We start from the raw sequence: 16538 nt of genomic DNA on the forward strand, positions 1-16538 counted from the left end.
AATGACTGAATATGCCTACATTAGAAGGTAAGTAGGTAAAGAGTGGCTATTATAGAAAATTTGTTTGCCTTCTGACTGATATTTTTAGACAAATGGCAAGTATTGCCCAATTGTGGAACAGAGAAAAGCATGAAGTTTTTTTACTGTAAGAACTTTCATGCTATAAAACTAGTCTTAAATATGATAGTAAAACATTTTCCTCGGGAATTCTCATGAGAGTCTCATAAAAATATGTTGCTAGAGTTGTGAACTAGTTTGGAGTAGGTAAATTAAAAGGTGTTAATATCTAGGTGTCTTCCAAATTATTTTAACTTTGATATATAAAATTACCAATTCATTCACATTTTTTTATATAGTTAAACACTATGGTAAGAATTTTAAATGAATCTGTTAAAATATATACTTTGAAAAAATACTACCATTGCTCTAATGCTAAAGATGAGTACTAAATAAAGAACAATGCAATTTTTATGAGAAAAGACTAAACAGTTTTCTTTTTATGGATGAGATACATCTACCAGATATATGATTAGCAAAAAATAACTGAGCTTATTTTATCAAAATAAAATTTACCTTATAAGCAATGGTGATTTAACTGTTTTAATGGGAATTACATTTAACTGATGAGTAATTCAGTATTTCAACATATGAAGTACACCTACTCCTCACTTACTATCTTATTATCCAGCATTTCGCATTTACAACAATAGTAAAAAGAATTTACCGTCCAACTATTTTGCGCGTTAACAACATACATCTGGCAGTGACGAACGTGAAGGTACAAGGCAAGAGTAACGGTAGCTGTGATGGTGTCAACTTGGCTAGGCCATGATTCTCAGTGGTTTGGCAGTTATGTAATGACGTAATTGGACAGTTTTGTAATGATACAGTCATCCTCGATTTTGTGATCCAATGTGGTCATACTCCATTTTCATATAACACCAATTTTCACATATAACCTGGTCTTTGAAGCCTAACCATATTGGCAGTGAGTGCATGTTTAGATTTCTCTATACAGTAAAATTTAAGGAAATTTGGGAGTAAATTACTGAAGGTATCTGTCTAAATAACAATACTTGTAAAGCACTTAGAACACTGCCTAGCACATAGTGTAAATCTGTTCAATCAAGTGAGCTCTACTAATTTAAAAACAAGCTCGTCTTAAAGATGTGTACTGGGTGCTTAAAGCTTTATTTTGTCTTGTGGACTTGAATGAGCAAACCTTTCTTCAAGACTTTATGTATTCCGTGCTACAGAAAGGCCGCAAAATGAAAGGATTACATGACTCCTACACTTAGTCAGGTTGAAAAGAACACTGAAACGTGCTTTGAGTGTTATATTGCAGTGTCTCATTATGTGTTTCATTAGGTACATAAGGATTTACACAGGAAAATTAGAGTATTGGTGTTTCTAACATAGTAGCACCCCAGTGTTCTGTGCAGCAGTAGCCCATTGTTTTTCTCAATGTGAAAATTAGGGCAGAAATTAAGGTACTTCAACAGTATAGTTAATATTCTGTTTTTATAAGCTGACAGATACATAAGTGTTGATTTTATTATTATTTATATATAACTTAGATATCCTGTACGTATAAAATATTTCATAATAAAAATTGTTTTAAAAAAAGGTAGAAATTGGGGGGGAAAGATGTTACCTAAGAGTATTAAAACATGTTATATACTTCTTATTGTAAAATTATTGAACTTGTCCACACAAATATTTTTAAGTTTAATAATCTGAACATTTTGTCATATAAAAATAAATATTAATTTTTAATTAATTAGTATACTTGGAAATGTAAAGAATCTAATAAAAAAAAATAAGAGTGGCCATTAGTTTGCATCTTTTTAGGATGATGACCTTCATTATGCACCCACTCCTCACTTATCGACACAGTTAGGCTCCAAAGAGCTGGTCGTTATGTGAAAATTGGAACTATGCAGAAATGGATGATGACACATCAGATCACAAGGTGGAGGATGACTACATCATTACACAACCGCCAAATTACATCATTACATAACTGCCAAACCACTGAGAATCATGGCCCAGCCAAGTTGACACATAACCTTATCCATCATAGCCAGCGTTACTCTCGCCTTGCACCTTGGTGTTCTTTGCTGCCAGATGCATGTTGTCAATGCTCAAAATAGTCAAGTTGTATATTTTTTACTATTGTCCAGAATTCAAAATGTGGAATAATGAAATGATAAGGAGTGGAAAAAAAAGATAGTTTTTTGTGTATATATATAGTTCTTAATAAATTTGAAACATAGTTACCTGAGTACATATATTTTAAGTTTTGCCACTTTCTTCAAAAAATATTTAAAAACGTTAAGTTATGATTAACCATTCAGTTTAATTTTCATGGTGTAAATTAAACTATTCATACTTCTTTGTTTGTGAAAGAGTCAGAATGGATAATCAATACACCACTGTGGCCTTGTGATAGACTGGATGTACTCAATCGACATAATCTGCTCTGTACAATTGCGCATGAAATCTTAACCAAGAGCCTTTACAGACAGACATTTGAAGTTTTGCAAAATCTACCGGGTTTTCAAAATTCTCAAGGTATGTTTAAAAAAAGTCTAGCTGAATTATCTCTTGCCCATCTCGTGTTTAACTGTTAATAAGAAACCGTTCTCCACCTGTTTCGGTTGAGTTTTATATTCCAACATTTTTAGTATTGTATAAAATATGTTCTTTGCAAATTGAATATGCTTTCTTGATGGATTAAAAAAATCAGAGATGTTTATCTTTGGGTTGTATGTCCGTAGTTTCTAACACTAGCATTTCCATCATTCCCTTTTCCCTACTTCTGTTAAGTCATCAGCAAACAGTATGTGCAAGTGCCCCAAGCAAGCTTCATTATCTTCATTGATAATGAAGAATACTTCTTCTCTTATCACTTAAATACAGAACTTAGCTTATATTACCTTGGAATATAGGTAAACTTGGAACAAATAGAAGAAATTAAGCATATGGTAAGTTCCAAGAAAGAATACCAGTTTGAGCAATAGTAGTTGTCTTAGGCTTGGTTCTCCAGAGAAGTAAAACCAGTAAAGCATATAAATATATATAGAGAGAGATTTATATCAAAGAAATGGCTCATGCACTTTTAGAGGCTGGAACGTCCCAATTCTGTGGGTTAGGATAGAGGCCTCTCCTGATTCACATAGCCACAGGGGCTGGCGAACCCAAGATCGGCAGGTTGGAAAGCAGGGCTCTTGATCACAGGCTGTGACTACCGACAAATTCCGAGATTGGCAGATAAGACCACAAAGCTTCTGATTACGTAGCTACAGGGGCTGGCGAATCCAAGATTGGTAGGTTGGAGAGCAGGGCTCCACCCACAGGCTGTGAAGATCATCAAATCCCAAGATCAGCAGATAAGTCCCAAGAACCAGAGGTCAGATGAACAGGAGGCAGCTGCAGGATCCAGAACAAGGAAAATGCCAGAACATCTGCTTACATTTGGATGCAGGCCATGCCCTCAAGGATACTCCCTTTCAACTGATTGGCTCCTCACAGCAGATCCCATCATGGGAGCGATCACATATAAACACTGAGAATCATGGCCTCGCCAAGTTGACACAGTCTTAACCATCACAGTAATAATATTCTTGGATGCTAAAGTTCAAGTCATATGTGATAGGAAAAGAGTCCAAATAAGGGAAGCATAAGCAAAAAGCTTTGGGTCAGGAATGTGCATGATGGGTTCAGAAAATGATGAAAACATTATCTTGAAGGCCTCCCCTGAGTGCCTTTGTTGTATCTTCTATAAATAGGCATTTTTCCATTTATTACACTGAAACCTTGTTTGTATTTATCGTTCTTGTCTGTTTTTCTCGCTAGATAATGAGCTGTTTAATTTTTTTTATCTTGGTGCTCCTAGCACATTGGCTGCTATATAGCAGGCCCTTGATGTAAAATTATGACAACAATGAAACAAAGTAGTAATAGTGAGATTAGACAGTTGTGCCAGATTTTGGAAGACCACAAAGTTGTTTTCCTCTCTGCGTCGTAAAGGGTCTCTAGAGGTTTGGGGTTATAGAATGATGTACTGAAGTTCATGTTTCAGAAAAGTTCCTCTACTGGTAATGTTTAGGAAGAAACTAAAGATAAGGAGGTTAATTTCCTGGTTAGGCCTGGACCACTAAAAGATCCTAAAGTGGTAAAAACCTAGAGTCCAGGTCCTAGACCAAACTGACTGAATATAGGGAAGGAACAGTTGGAAGTCTCCAAGGTGACTTCACTTTCTTCCAAGAATGACTTGAGGAATAGAAATACCAACTTAAAGTATTTTTTGAAAATGTGACAGTGAGTTTTTGTCAGGGAATGATTTATTTTTAGTGACGTGGAATATAAAGCTGGGATCCATAATGCAGATACAGTGCTAAAGGAATCATGAATGCATGCATTTGAGACACTGCAGCTGCACAGTCCCAGGCAGGGACCACGTACAGAGATGTTAATGTGGCCTCTGGAATGTTTTTCAAGCTTCCTTTCATGTAGTGTCCTACAAGGTAGATCAGCTGTTTCGCTTGTCACATGCTTTTTTGTTTGTTACTTAGAGAATATGTAAGACGATTGCATTTTAGTGACTGAGGCTCCCATAGTGGATAGGAAAGGGCCAAGGAGAGAAGAGGGAAAAAGGAAGCAGTTCAAGAGAGGGAAGTGTGAGAGAGACTACACTAGATCAATTTGATTATATCTTTTCTTTTTTTTTTTTTCCAGAAACTGTGGAGGTTTCACAGTATAGCCTTCTTTTTAATAAACTTCTAGATGCCTGTATAGAAAGCAACAGTCTTGGTATGTCATCCTCCGTAGCAGAATTCATGTTTTCAAAGAGCATCCCTATTGATTTTTCCTTTCTTAGAAGATTAATTACTTCTTTAGGAAGGAGTTCTTTATGGCTCAAAGCCAGAGCCCACTACAAAAGTAAGTTACATTTGATATTTTTTAATTTGATGTATTGATTTTGAATTTAATTGTATAATCCAGGATTCATCTGTAATATTTAAAAGCAGACATTTAAATATGTTAAAAAAGCAGTTGATATAAACTAAAAGGTACTGGTCTGAACAGATCTGTGCTTTCTTTTGAGCCCGGTTATTTTTCTTCTGTTTCTAATTACTGCTTCTTATGCATCTTTAGTTCTTTGCATGTCCACTAGAGGGTGAGCAAAGGAAATAAATGCCAGAACTCAAACCAGTTTTGCATCTCTTACAGATAATATTAAAAAAAAAAAGAGTAAAACAATTCAGTAAAATTAAGCTTAAAAAATGTGTACGTATTTTACTTATCCTCACTGTGTTGCTGATTTTTATAACTTTGAATTTTGATGGCAGGCCCAATAGAAAGTACAGACACTGTCATTGCAGTGCAACATGGTGTACAACAGTTTCACTCATGGCTCCTAGTAATAGAACTTTGTTCGTCTATTTACAGCTGTTTCTCTCTACCTGTAAGCCTGTAAAACTAATGCTTTCTCTGGTCCCAGCTACCTTGCAAGTATTTTAATTAGAAAGTAATTGCATGTACACTCTAGAAGAGAATATTTTTCTGCCTTTATGCAATAATTCGTCTTAAATTTCCATTTATACCACTGTCATGCATGTAACAAACATTTGAGTACCTACTATATGTCTCCACTGTACCAGATGTGCCGGAGATCCCAGCCAGCCACCCGTACCTGCACAGAAACTTCCCCAAACTCAGAATCCAGGTGTTTTTCAAACTACCAGCTGTGATCCATCAGTGGGTTCTGAAATCAGTTTAGCAGCAGATAACTTTTTTTTCCCCAGTGACAAAAGAAAATACTAGGGTGCATTGCAGGTAGTAAGAATGAGTATTACTCGATAAAATTGTAATTTCAGTTACATATATGTGCACTGGCTCATTATGTAAAATATACTTCTTACTGTAGGTTATAGTCAAAAGCTTTAACAGCAACTGCACTAGAGCATTTTTTTTAAAAACATGACTAGAAATTTAGAGGAAAGGTAGAGTTGTTCATAGCACCTCATTTGAATTTTGTGGTTATGTTTCAAGTCTTTATACTGTTCCGTGTAGGCTGCTAGAAATCACACACACCAAGACTGCATGTACTATTTCCTATAATTTCCTGCCTTTACTTGTTAGAATCCATTTTAATGGAATTATTTATTTTCCAAATAACTAATTTTGCAATTTGGGGAAAATGCCAAAGAGAAGGTATTTGTATGCAATAGGCAGAAAATATAAACTTGGAAATATTTCATTGAAATTCCTATCGTTCCTTTTTTAGTTTAGCAGCTAAACTTGAATCATTTTTAATTTTTATTAACAGCTTTATTGAAATGATTCACATACCATACAATTTAAAGTGCATGGTTCAGTGGTTTTAATATATTTAGAGTTGTGCAACCATCACCACAATCAATTTTAGAACATTTTCATCACCCCAAAATAAATCCTGTACCGATTAGCAGTCACTTCCCATTTCTCCAAATCCCTCCAGCCCTAATAATTTCTTTTTAAAGATTTCATTTTAGCAGTATGTTAAAGCAATTAATGCCTGTGTACAACTCAGTACTTTTCTTATTACCTAATCACACCTTTGCCCTATTTCATATGCAGTGAAATTTCTGGGACTTAAGTAAGTGAGGTTATAGGGTAGAGTCTTTGTTTTTTTCCAAATATATCTGAATTATAAAACCAAATGAGTAATTTATAGCCACTGATCAGTCTCCAAAATATCTCATCTCCTTACAGTGTTGATAGTTCAAATATTGTTGGACCACCCTCTGAATGTCTCTTCAGACATAGCTTAACACTTGCAAGAGAAGCCGTTAATTACCTTATAATCACATCTAGTAGTACTTGATTCTGGGCTGAAGGCTAGTTTTTCATCAATGTACTGTTAAGGCCGTGGTGCCAGTGCCTTTTTTGAAAACTTTTGTTTTGACAGCTTTATTGAAGTATATTTCACATACCATAAAATTAACCTATTTGAAGTATATGGTGCAGTGGTTTTTAGTGTATTCAGAGTTGTGCAACTGTCACCACAGCCTAATTTTAGAACACCTTCAACACCTCCTAAAAGAACCCCTGTGCACATTAGCGGTCATTCCCCATGCCCTCGCTGTCACTCTTCCCTGCCCCAGGCAACCGCTAACCTACTTTCTGCCTCTGTGGATTTGCCTATGGTGGACATTTCACATACATGGAATCAGGCAGTGTGTAGTTTTATGTGACTGACTTTCACTTAACACAATGTTTTCAAGGTACACTGATGTTACAGCATGTATCAGTATTTCACTTCATCCTTTTTAAGCCAAATAATGTTACATTATATGGCTGTATCACATTTTATTTATCCCTTCATCAGTTGGTAGACATGGGGGCTGTTTCCACTTTTTGGCAGTTATGATTAATGCTGCTGCAGATTGTCACGTACGAATTTCTGTGTGGACGTATGCTTTCCTTTCTTGTGAGTATATACCCAGGAGTGGCATTGCTGGGTCATACAGTAAATCTATGTTTAGCATTTTGAAGAACTGCCAGACCGTTTGCCAGAGCTGTTGTCCCATTTTACATTCCCACCAGCCACGTATACAAAAAACCTGTTGCCATCAGGTCAATTCCAACTCATAGCGACCCTGTAGGACAGAGCAGGGCTGACCCGTAGGGTTTCCAAGGAATGGCTGATGGATTCAAACTTTCAGTTAACAGCTGTAACTCTTAACCACTGCACCACGAGGGCTCCACCAGCTATGTATAGGAGTTCCAATTTCTTCGTATCTCACTTGTTACTGTCTTATTTCAGCCATCCTAGTGGGTGCGAAATGATCTCGTTGTGATTTTGATTCTCGTGTCCCTAATGACTAGTGATGATCTTTTCATGTGCTTGATGGCCATTAATACATCTTCTTTGGAGAAATGTCTATTCAAATCCTTTGGCTTTTTTTTTTTAGTTATCCATTTTTCAATTTTTCTATTTGTTGAGTTCAAGAGTTCTTTATTTACTCTGGATACAAGTCCCTTGTCATTGATAGATGATTTTCATTCTGTGAGTTATGTTTTCACTTTCTTGATGGCTTTGCTTTGCTTTTGCTCACAAACTAATCAGATGGGAATGGTCCAGGGATGGCAAAGTTGCCCTCCTCATGTTATCAATTTGCTCTCCCTGGTTCTAAAAATGGGAACCCTGGTGGCTTAGTGGTTAAGAGCTTCGGCTGCTAACCAAAAGGTTGGCAGTTCAAATCCACCAGGTGCTCCTTGGAAACCCTATGGGGCATTTCTGCTGTCCTATAGGGTCGCAGTGAGTCAGAATCAACTTGACAGCAAGAGGTTTGGTTTTTGGTTTTGGTTTAGTTCTAAAAATACTGCTTTTATCTCAGAGCTCAAAAGTCAGGGGGCAGGGGATGTTATTAGTGTGTATTTCAATTACATTCCTCCCTTAAATAAGAACATTATTTTCTCTCATTTGATTTCAGTCAGTGCAAAAAGTAATCTTAGTAAATTTCTACTGAATTTGTTATTTGTTTTCTTCTTTTAATCAAAAAAGTAAAACAGGAATTCATGTTAATTAGACCTACCCTTTTTTATAGTTAGGAAAAGTCAGTAAGTTGACAGCTTCTTATTCCTGGCAGTGACTTAGGGAGGTGGGACTACCTAGTCATTAAGAATCTGAAATCTGGAGCCAGAAGGCCAGGGTTCCCACGCAGGCATAGAGAGACTGAGTGCTTACCCAAGGCCCCTCATCTATACCATGGGTGTAATTGTACCTAATTTCAAAGGGAGTAAGTTGTCGAGATAAAGTTAAATAAAACATATAATGTGTTTAGCACAAATACCTGGCACACAGTAGGTGCTCAAAGATTAGACATCATCATACACATTAGAAAAAAATTTTTGAAGAAATTTGTCTTAACGTTTTAAACTAATTTTATGTGCAGATTTAAATTGGTTTCAGTAAAATATAACAATATAATACTAGTATACAATTTGAATATCCTGAGAGTTTTAAGTGGGATTTTCCTATCTATCTCTTCTAGTAAGCACATAAACAGTTTAAGCTTTAAATCTCTTCTCTTGAAAAGTGAAATTTTTAGAACATGAACTGGGTAGTAGAGCTTTAATACACTGAGCACCTACACGATGGACATGTGTTTTATTTATATCTAGTGCTTCTACAATGCCAGGCATACAGTAGGCACTGTAAAAAGGTATTGGAAACTATAATGATAATATAAGTAGCCTCAAAAATACTTTAATAACTATTTGATAGAAATTAAGGTATTTGTGTTATAATTTCCCATTTACATTCATGATTCAGGATAGGCAATAATTATAAATATATTGCATATAGTTGCTATTAGACATGATCCCATTAAAACCCAAGTAGCTATTCCGGCTGTTTATTTGTGTTGACTACGGCATGAAATCAGTGGGCAGTTGTCACAGTAAGGTGCAAAAGTCATATTTCAGGAGTTTTTTTTTATTATTATTATTTCTCACTTCATATTTAATGTTTCCAAAGCATATTACAAACAGTAATGGTAAATGGGCTAGGATTAGTTCATTACCATAATTTGGTAATAAGTTTGCTTCTAATGTGAAGAATTATTCTGTAATATAAGTAATTACCACCTGTGAGTATTTTGGAAGTCTAGGTTTTTACTTACTGGGATTTTAGTAAAGTTGGATTTGTTATTTTATTTTCAGGTGCTCTGTCTTTGGGCTGCTATCCACCGTTGGAGGGAAATTTATACCGAAAACTTCTACTGATTCCTTCTTATTTATCTGAGATTGAAATGCTTTTAGCCATTGAAATTTTCCTGGTATCTAATGCTAGTAGTATTCAGAGTCCTGGAACTTCTACACAGACATTGCAGATAGTTTTGAAAAGGTTGGTTAAGAAAACTAACTGCATTCTGAGATTGTGGCTCGCCCTACCCCTCCTAGGTTGTGTTTTGTTTGTGTGTGTGTGTGCGTTTACAAATTTTGGTAACATTTAAATTGAGAACTGTTTGAGTTTTAAAAGCAGATGACTAAGTAGCATTCAGTAAAAGTTTTAGCAACTTCAGAGACAGTTCCTTTTTAGGCACTGATCATTCTTATTTTGAGATTGGTACCTAAAAGGTATTTGTCTTTTTGGTCAACCCAAAAGACCTAAGAACCAGGTTTAAAAGGGAAATACGTGATACTTTATCAGGTCCAGTAAAGAATGCCATTAAAAATAAAGCCGTCAACCTAAATTCTATGTTTTTAAATGTTATAAATGCATAAATATTATAATGTAGGTATTGAGCCAGGGTGGTAACCTTTAAATAATTTTGTTTAAAGTCCCAGAATTTAAACTTACATCTCTGTAATTTAGTGTCAGCCTTATCCAAGAAACGTGTTATGTAAGGATCTCATGGGACGCCTGTTCTAGAGCTTGGCAAGAATTTGTTTCAATTTACCGGTGTTACAAACTAGGTCCTCAGATTGAATATTCTGTTAGTTATCTATTAGTATGTAATAAATTTCCCCAAAACTTAGTGGCTTAAAACAACAAGTATTTATTATCTTGATGTCTATGGATCAGGAATTTGGGAGCAGCTTAGCTGGGTTCTGGCTCAGGGTCCCTCATGTAGTTGCAGTTAGGATGTCATTGGGGCTGCAGTCACCTGATGGCTTGACTGGGGCTGGAGAATCTAAGAGGGCTCAGTCACATGGCTGTTGGCAGGAAGCCTCACCTCTTCACCACATGGTTGCTCGAGTATCCTCACGACATGACAGCTAACTTTACCCAGAGTGAGCGATCCAAGAGAGAATAAGCCAGGAGGAAACCAGTGCCTTTCATGACCTAGGTCAAGAACTGTGAAGGTTCTGAGATTTTAGCTTACTCGTAGATTACAAGTTAACCTGCTACATTTTCATGATGCTACTATAAGACACAAGATTCAGGGGTTGGAGACTGAGGACTTTATTATTCATGGCACAGCAGGCAGCATGATTATCTACACGTTTGCATCAGTTCCCCTTGCTCCGAAGTCCCAGGGGGCAACGCAGATGGGCCCAGATGGATGACAGGATACACAGTAGGTTGTACTATGGGAAGGGAATCCTGAGCTTAAGGGGACCCAAATCTTTTAAAATGGGCAGTAAGTATGCCTGCCCTTTGTGCTAGAGGGAGACACAGTCTTTATCTTCTAAAGCTATAAGCAAACCTGGCCTTCGCTCCAGAGAGAGAAGTTATCTTTGTCTTTCAAGGTTGTTAACCGTAAACAACCTTGAAATGATAGTTCAGAACGAGGGTATTCAGTGTTTCTGCTTGGAGAAAAGAAAAAAAGAGGACACCCATGGAGAATTGTCATCCAACAACCTCGTGTCCAAGGTCGCACACTATTACTTCCATTTTCTTTCTTACAAGCAAGTCATTTAGTCCAGGCGGAAGAGAATTCGTTTCCACCTCTTGAAGAAAAGAGCATCAAAGAAATGGTGGAATGTTTTAAAACCACCACAAATGTAAAGTATCATCTTCAAGGTTTCAAACAGTGGTGTCACTAGGGTTGGTGTCACCCAGTGCGGTTACTCATGGTGTCCCCCCCCATGCTAATTATATAGTGTAGCTAAAACACCAGAAAATTTAACAAAATCAGTGACTAAAAAAACACCAGCAGCAATGAAAACAGCAGTGCATACTTGTAGCACAGGCAGATGAAAGCACATGATTCGAAGCATCGTTGTAGCTGAGTGATAATGACAGCTCTGAGCAGAGCACATTAGAAGGTTCAAAGAGTAAATTAGCATAGAGTTTTTAGCTTGTAGGTATATTGATAGATGTAAGCTGGGCGGCACTGGTTGTTTTTTTTTTTTTAAGCTGGGCTTACAAAAAATGTTCTATTGTTACAGGGATCTTTTGATAAAAAATAAATTTCTGTTGAAATGCTTCACAAAAATTTTATTGACAGTCATTTTGATGTCACCCGGTGTGGCCCGTACCCCCCCAGTGACACCACTGGTTTCAGACTGTCTACTTAAATGATTGTGAAAGCATTTGGGAGATTAGCCTAACAACAAAAACTTTAAAAAAAAAAAAAAAAACTTGTATAATATAGTGTTATAAAAACATACTATCTCCTTCCAGGCATTTTTACCTCTGCGTGTTTTTTGCAGTTGCAGTTATAGTAAACATATAGTTTGTTTCTTTCAGAGATTTCCATGTTGCTACATAGTCTTCAGAAAGTTTATTTTATATTCATGTATAATATTCTAAGAAGATTGCTGCAATTATTAAACTGTTCCCCTACTGTTGTATGTCTAGATGCCTTCCAATTCAAGAAGTTAGTTTCTTTAATTCAGATACTTGTTTTAAGGAACCTAGAGGGATGGCTATCGACAATTATATTTCCTACACTTTCTACATTATCCTTTGAAAGAAGAATAAGTTGTGACCATTTATAAATGCTTAAACCATGGTATTAACTCCCAGTATGGTGTGCTGGGAAAACAGTGCCAGGCAGGACTTTGGAGACAGGAGCAGCAGGTTCTCACCCAACTCCATCACTTGCCAGCTGGATGAGCTTGGGCCGGTGATAAAATGCCAGAGTACAAGACGCATGTCAGAGAAGGCAATGGACTCCTTACAAGCCTGTTGGTGGAACTCTTCCACAAGCTTAGTCCTAGCTGTTTACGCAAGACAACCTGTAGTGTATTATAACTGGGGAGAGAATGTCAATTTTATTTTACTACCACTCTGCCTCCTGGACGAGGTATGCTAGCTTGGGGGAAAAAGCACTGAGTGGACTTTTGTACTTAGGTTAACTATTTCTAGAGCAAATGTAAACTTGCACTGGCTTTTCTCCCTTATATAATAGTCACTACCTTGACTAAGTTATTATAAATCACATACAGCAACCAAATTAACAATCTGAGGGTGTAACATTTTTATGACCAAACATTCTTAAAACTTTTCCCCAAAAACATTTATTTTAAACTACAAATGATTCACGTAACTCTAAACTTAGTCTCATAATCCTAAAATCCTAAAATGACAGGTTTCCTTTCAGTCAACTCAAACTAATAGAGCAAAATCAAAGATGATGTCCACTTATTTATTCTTTGCATCTCCCAGTTACTTACTTTCTCCCTTCTACTTTTTTGGTTTTATATTTTCTGTTTCTAGTTTCTTAAACACTAAGTCCATCAATTTGCCATCATTTTTGTATCCTTTTTGTATATACTTACAAGACTATTCATGTCCCCCTGCGTTACCACTGTTGCTGCTTCAATATTTGTTATGTTGTGCTTCCATTAAAGGTCTAAATTTCATAATTTCAGTTATTTCTTTTGTGACCCATGAATTATTTTCCAAATTTTTTTTTTAGTTTCCAAATATATTGAGGGAGTTTGTGGACTGTATTTTCTGCCTGCTTGTTCTGTTAATTTCTAGGAGAAGTACTTAAAATTCTCCCACTGATTGTGGATTTGTCTGTTTCTTCTTATATTAGTTTTGCTTATACATTTTAAGCCCAGGATATTGGATATGTTGCAGTTCATTTTTTTAAATATCTTCCTGATGGACTATTCCATTTATTACTAAATAATGTCCCTTTTTATCCCTATTCATGCTTTTCACCTTAAAAGTCATTGTTGCTATTCATTTTTGTCTGGTATTAACACAGCTAAAGCTGGGTTATTGAGATTAGTGTTTTCCTGGTATATCACCCTTCGGATCCTCCTCAGAAACACACCCCCCTCTCAGGGTCTGTAGTCATTCTCACATCACCATGACGTTGACTGATACTACTCTTTGATTTTTTTGTTTGTTTGTTTATGGTCCCTAGGGATTTCCTTTTCTTTTTAATGTGGCCATGTGTTTCAGGAGCAGGGAAGGAGGTAGTATATATCAGCTTAGTTTGATGTGTTGCTACAAGTCCCATTATTTTACTTTCAACCATTTTGTGTCCTCATTTTTTAGGTCAGTAGCTTATAAATTGCAGTGGACTTTATCCTTCATTCTCAGTGTCTATTTTTATGAGCTAGTTTATTATGATAACCTTATGGTTGTAGATATATTTGGGTTTATTTCATCATCTTATTTTGTGTTTACTTTTATCATGATTTTGTATCACCTCTTTATTTTTTTTCCTTCTTTCCTACTTTTGATTGAATTTTTTCACTTTTCTTCTTTAGTTGTCATACTTAACAAAATCTAAAATTAATATCTTTTTATCATTCTCACAAATGATCAAGAACTTTAGAACACATAACTCCAAATCCCCCCTCCCATTTTCCATCTTGTCATTGTTAACAGTTTTTTAGTTCCTTGTACTTGTTAGGTGCCACCGAATCAGTTCTGACTCATAGCGACTCTGTGTATAACAATAAAACATGGCTGGGTCCTGCACCATCCTCACAGTCGTTGCTATATTTGAGTCTATTCTCGCAGCCACTGAGTCAGTCCCATCTCATCGAGGGTCTTCCCCTTTTTTGCTGACCCTCTACTGAGCATGCCCTCCTCCAGGGACTGGTCCCTCCTGATAACATGTCCAAAGTATGTGAGACAAAGTCTTGCCATCCTCACTTCCAAGGAGCACTCTGACAGTACTTCTCCCACTACAGACTTCTTTTTTCTGGCAGTCCATGGTATGTGTATTCAATATTCTTTGCCAGCACCATAGTTCAAAGGCATCAGTTCTTCTTTGGTCTTCCTTATTCATTGTCCAGCTCTCACATGCATGTGAGGCAATTGAAAATACCATGGCTTGTGCTTGGGTCAGGTGTACCTTAGTCCTCAAGGTGACATCTTTGCTTTTTAACACTTTAAAGAGGTCTTTTGCAGCAGATTTGCCCAATCCAACATGTAGTTCTACGTTGTTTTTAAATCCAGAAAAATTAGTCTTTTTTCTTTTATCTATATCCTTCACTGAGGGCTTCCTTAATTACCACTGTTTACTACATGGCACAGTGGTTAAGAGCTATGTCGAGCTACTACTGCTAACCAAAAGGCTGACAGTTCGAATCCCCCAGCCACTCCTTGGAAACCCTATGGGGCAGCTCTGCTCTGCCCTATAAGGTCGCTATGAGTCAGAATCGACTCGATGGCAACAGGTTTGGTTTCCGGCTTTCTTTTACTACATTGGCATGAGGTGTCCAGGCACCCCAGCATCCTAATAAAGGCTTGGTTTTCTCCTGGCTTTCTATACCCCACACGTATGCAGGCCCTCTACTCATTGTTGAATTTTGGGAGATATTTGTGACCCTAGGCCATAACTAGCACATGCCTAGATAATTGATTTTGCCCAAAGCAATATTGTTTTCTCTATTATTATTACCATGCAGAGCTCTACCTTGTTATATTAGCCTCTTTGAGAGAGAATTTTATTCATCATTACTTTCGAAACTGCACATAGTTGGCATGAGCCTCATCTACTAGATTCCAGGGGACCTCGTTCTAAGCTAGAACATACTAGGAGGCATCTGGTCCCTCTGTTTCCTCTCTGTGACCACTAGTTCCTGTTTCAAGTGCAAGTCTTCACTCCCACATCTGTGCACAACACCATGGTCAAGCCCTAGAGGTACCAAGAGCAGGAAGCAGTGAACACAAAGACAAAGTGTTGCCTAATATGACAGCCACTCCTCCCTCTAGAGGAGAAACTGCCATAAGGTAGGAAGTTGATGCAAGTAAATGTAGTCCTAACTGATGGCAGATAGAACTGGTAGACAAGGTGCTAGAGTGTGAATGCTGGCTGTTAGTGCAGTACTTTAAATCATGGTACTTGGAAGAAAATAACCTGAAATTTTATAAAGGCATACAGCTATACAATTTCTGTTACCAAATGTTACCTCCATTTTATTTGCTTATGGTAAAAAATAGCCAAAATGAAGGTAAACGTGAATGGTAGTAAATCCAAACTCAAATTCAGTTCTTTTTTTAGTGTATTGAATAACTACACAGTTTTTTAATTTGAAAATACAAAGATATAGGTCATTGTTTTTCAGACTGCAGGTGTGGCCCGTTTGTGTGGTGAAATCAGTTTAGGCGGTTGCAACCAGCATTATTAAAAATGAACGAGTAGAAAGTAGAGTGCGTCAATATAAGGGTAAATCTTGTTTTGTGAAACTTGAGTTTTTATATATGAAGGTGTATACTGGGTCACAATATGAAATGTATTTCTTACTATGGGTCATGGTCAAAAAAGTTTGCAAGCTATTGTTAGAAGAACATGTTGAAAAGACTGCCATAGCTTAGTGCCAATAAATGTAAATGACTATCTTTTGAAGAAACTACATAGCTTCTGCTTAGAGTTTCTGACTTTGTGAAGTGTTTACTTTGTAGATGTGAAAAAAACAAACCTCGGAGCAAGGACGATTATCAAGCTGCAGTGGACAGGTTAATTATGGCTGCTCGTATATCGGACCCAAAGCTTTTCATTAAGCACATGACCGTCAATGTTAATAAGGAACAGGTTTATAGTTTGGAACATTGTTCTGCCTTGAAATGGTTGAAAGAGAATATGAAGTGGGCTGGGAAGGTTTGGCTTTTCAGTAACCATTAG

General features: G+C 36.7%; 1 protein-coding gene across 1 annotated transcript in view; it reads left to right on the forward strand.

The window, feature by feature from the left end:
* TOPAZ1 (testis and ovary specific TOPAZ 1) overlaps nucleotides 1–16538 on the forward strand; it is a 76471-nt gene extending 59933 nt beyond the window's left edge. Inside the window, exons 17-20 of the mRNA XM_049862601.1 lie at nucleotides 2410–2574; nucleotides 4741–4944; nucleotides 9715–9898; nucleotides 16319–16538. Of these exons, the coding sequence (XP_049718558.1) occupies nucleotides 2410–2574; nucleotides 4741–4944; nucleotides 9715–9898; nucleotides 16319–16538 (773 nt within the window). The remainder of the gene's footprint in view (nucleotides 1–2409; nucleotides 2575–4740; nucleotides 4945–9714; nucleotides 9899–16318) is intronic.

Source organism: Elephas maximus, chromosome 20, assembly GCF_024166365.1.
Source record: "Elephas maximus indicus isolate mEleMax1 chromosome 20, mEleMax1 primary haplotype, whole genome shotgun sequence".
NCBI lineage: Eukaryota > Metazoa > Chordata > Mammalia > Proboscidea > Elephantidae > Elephas > Elephas maximus.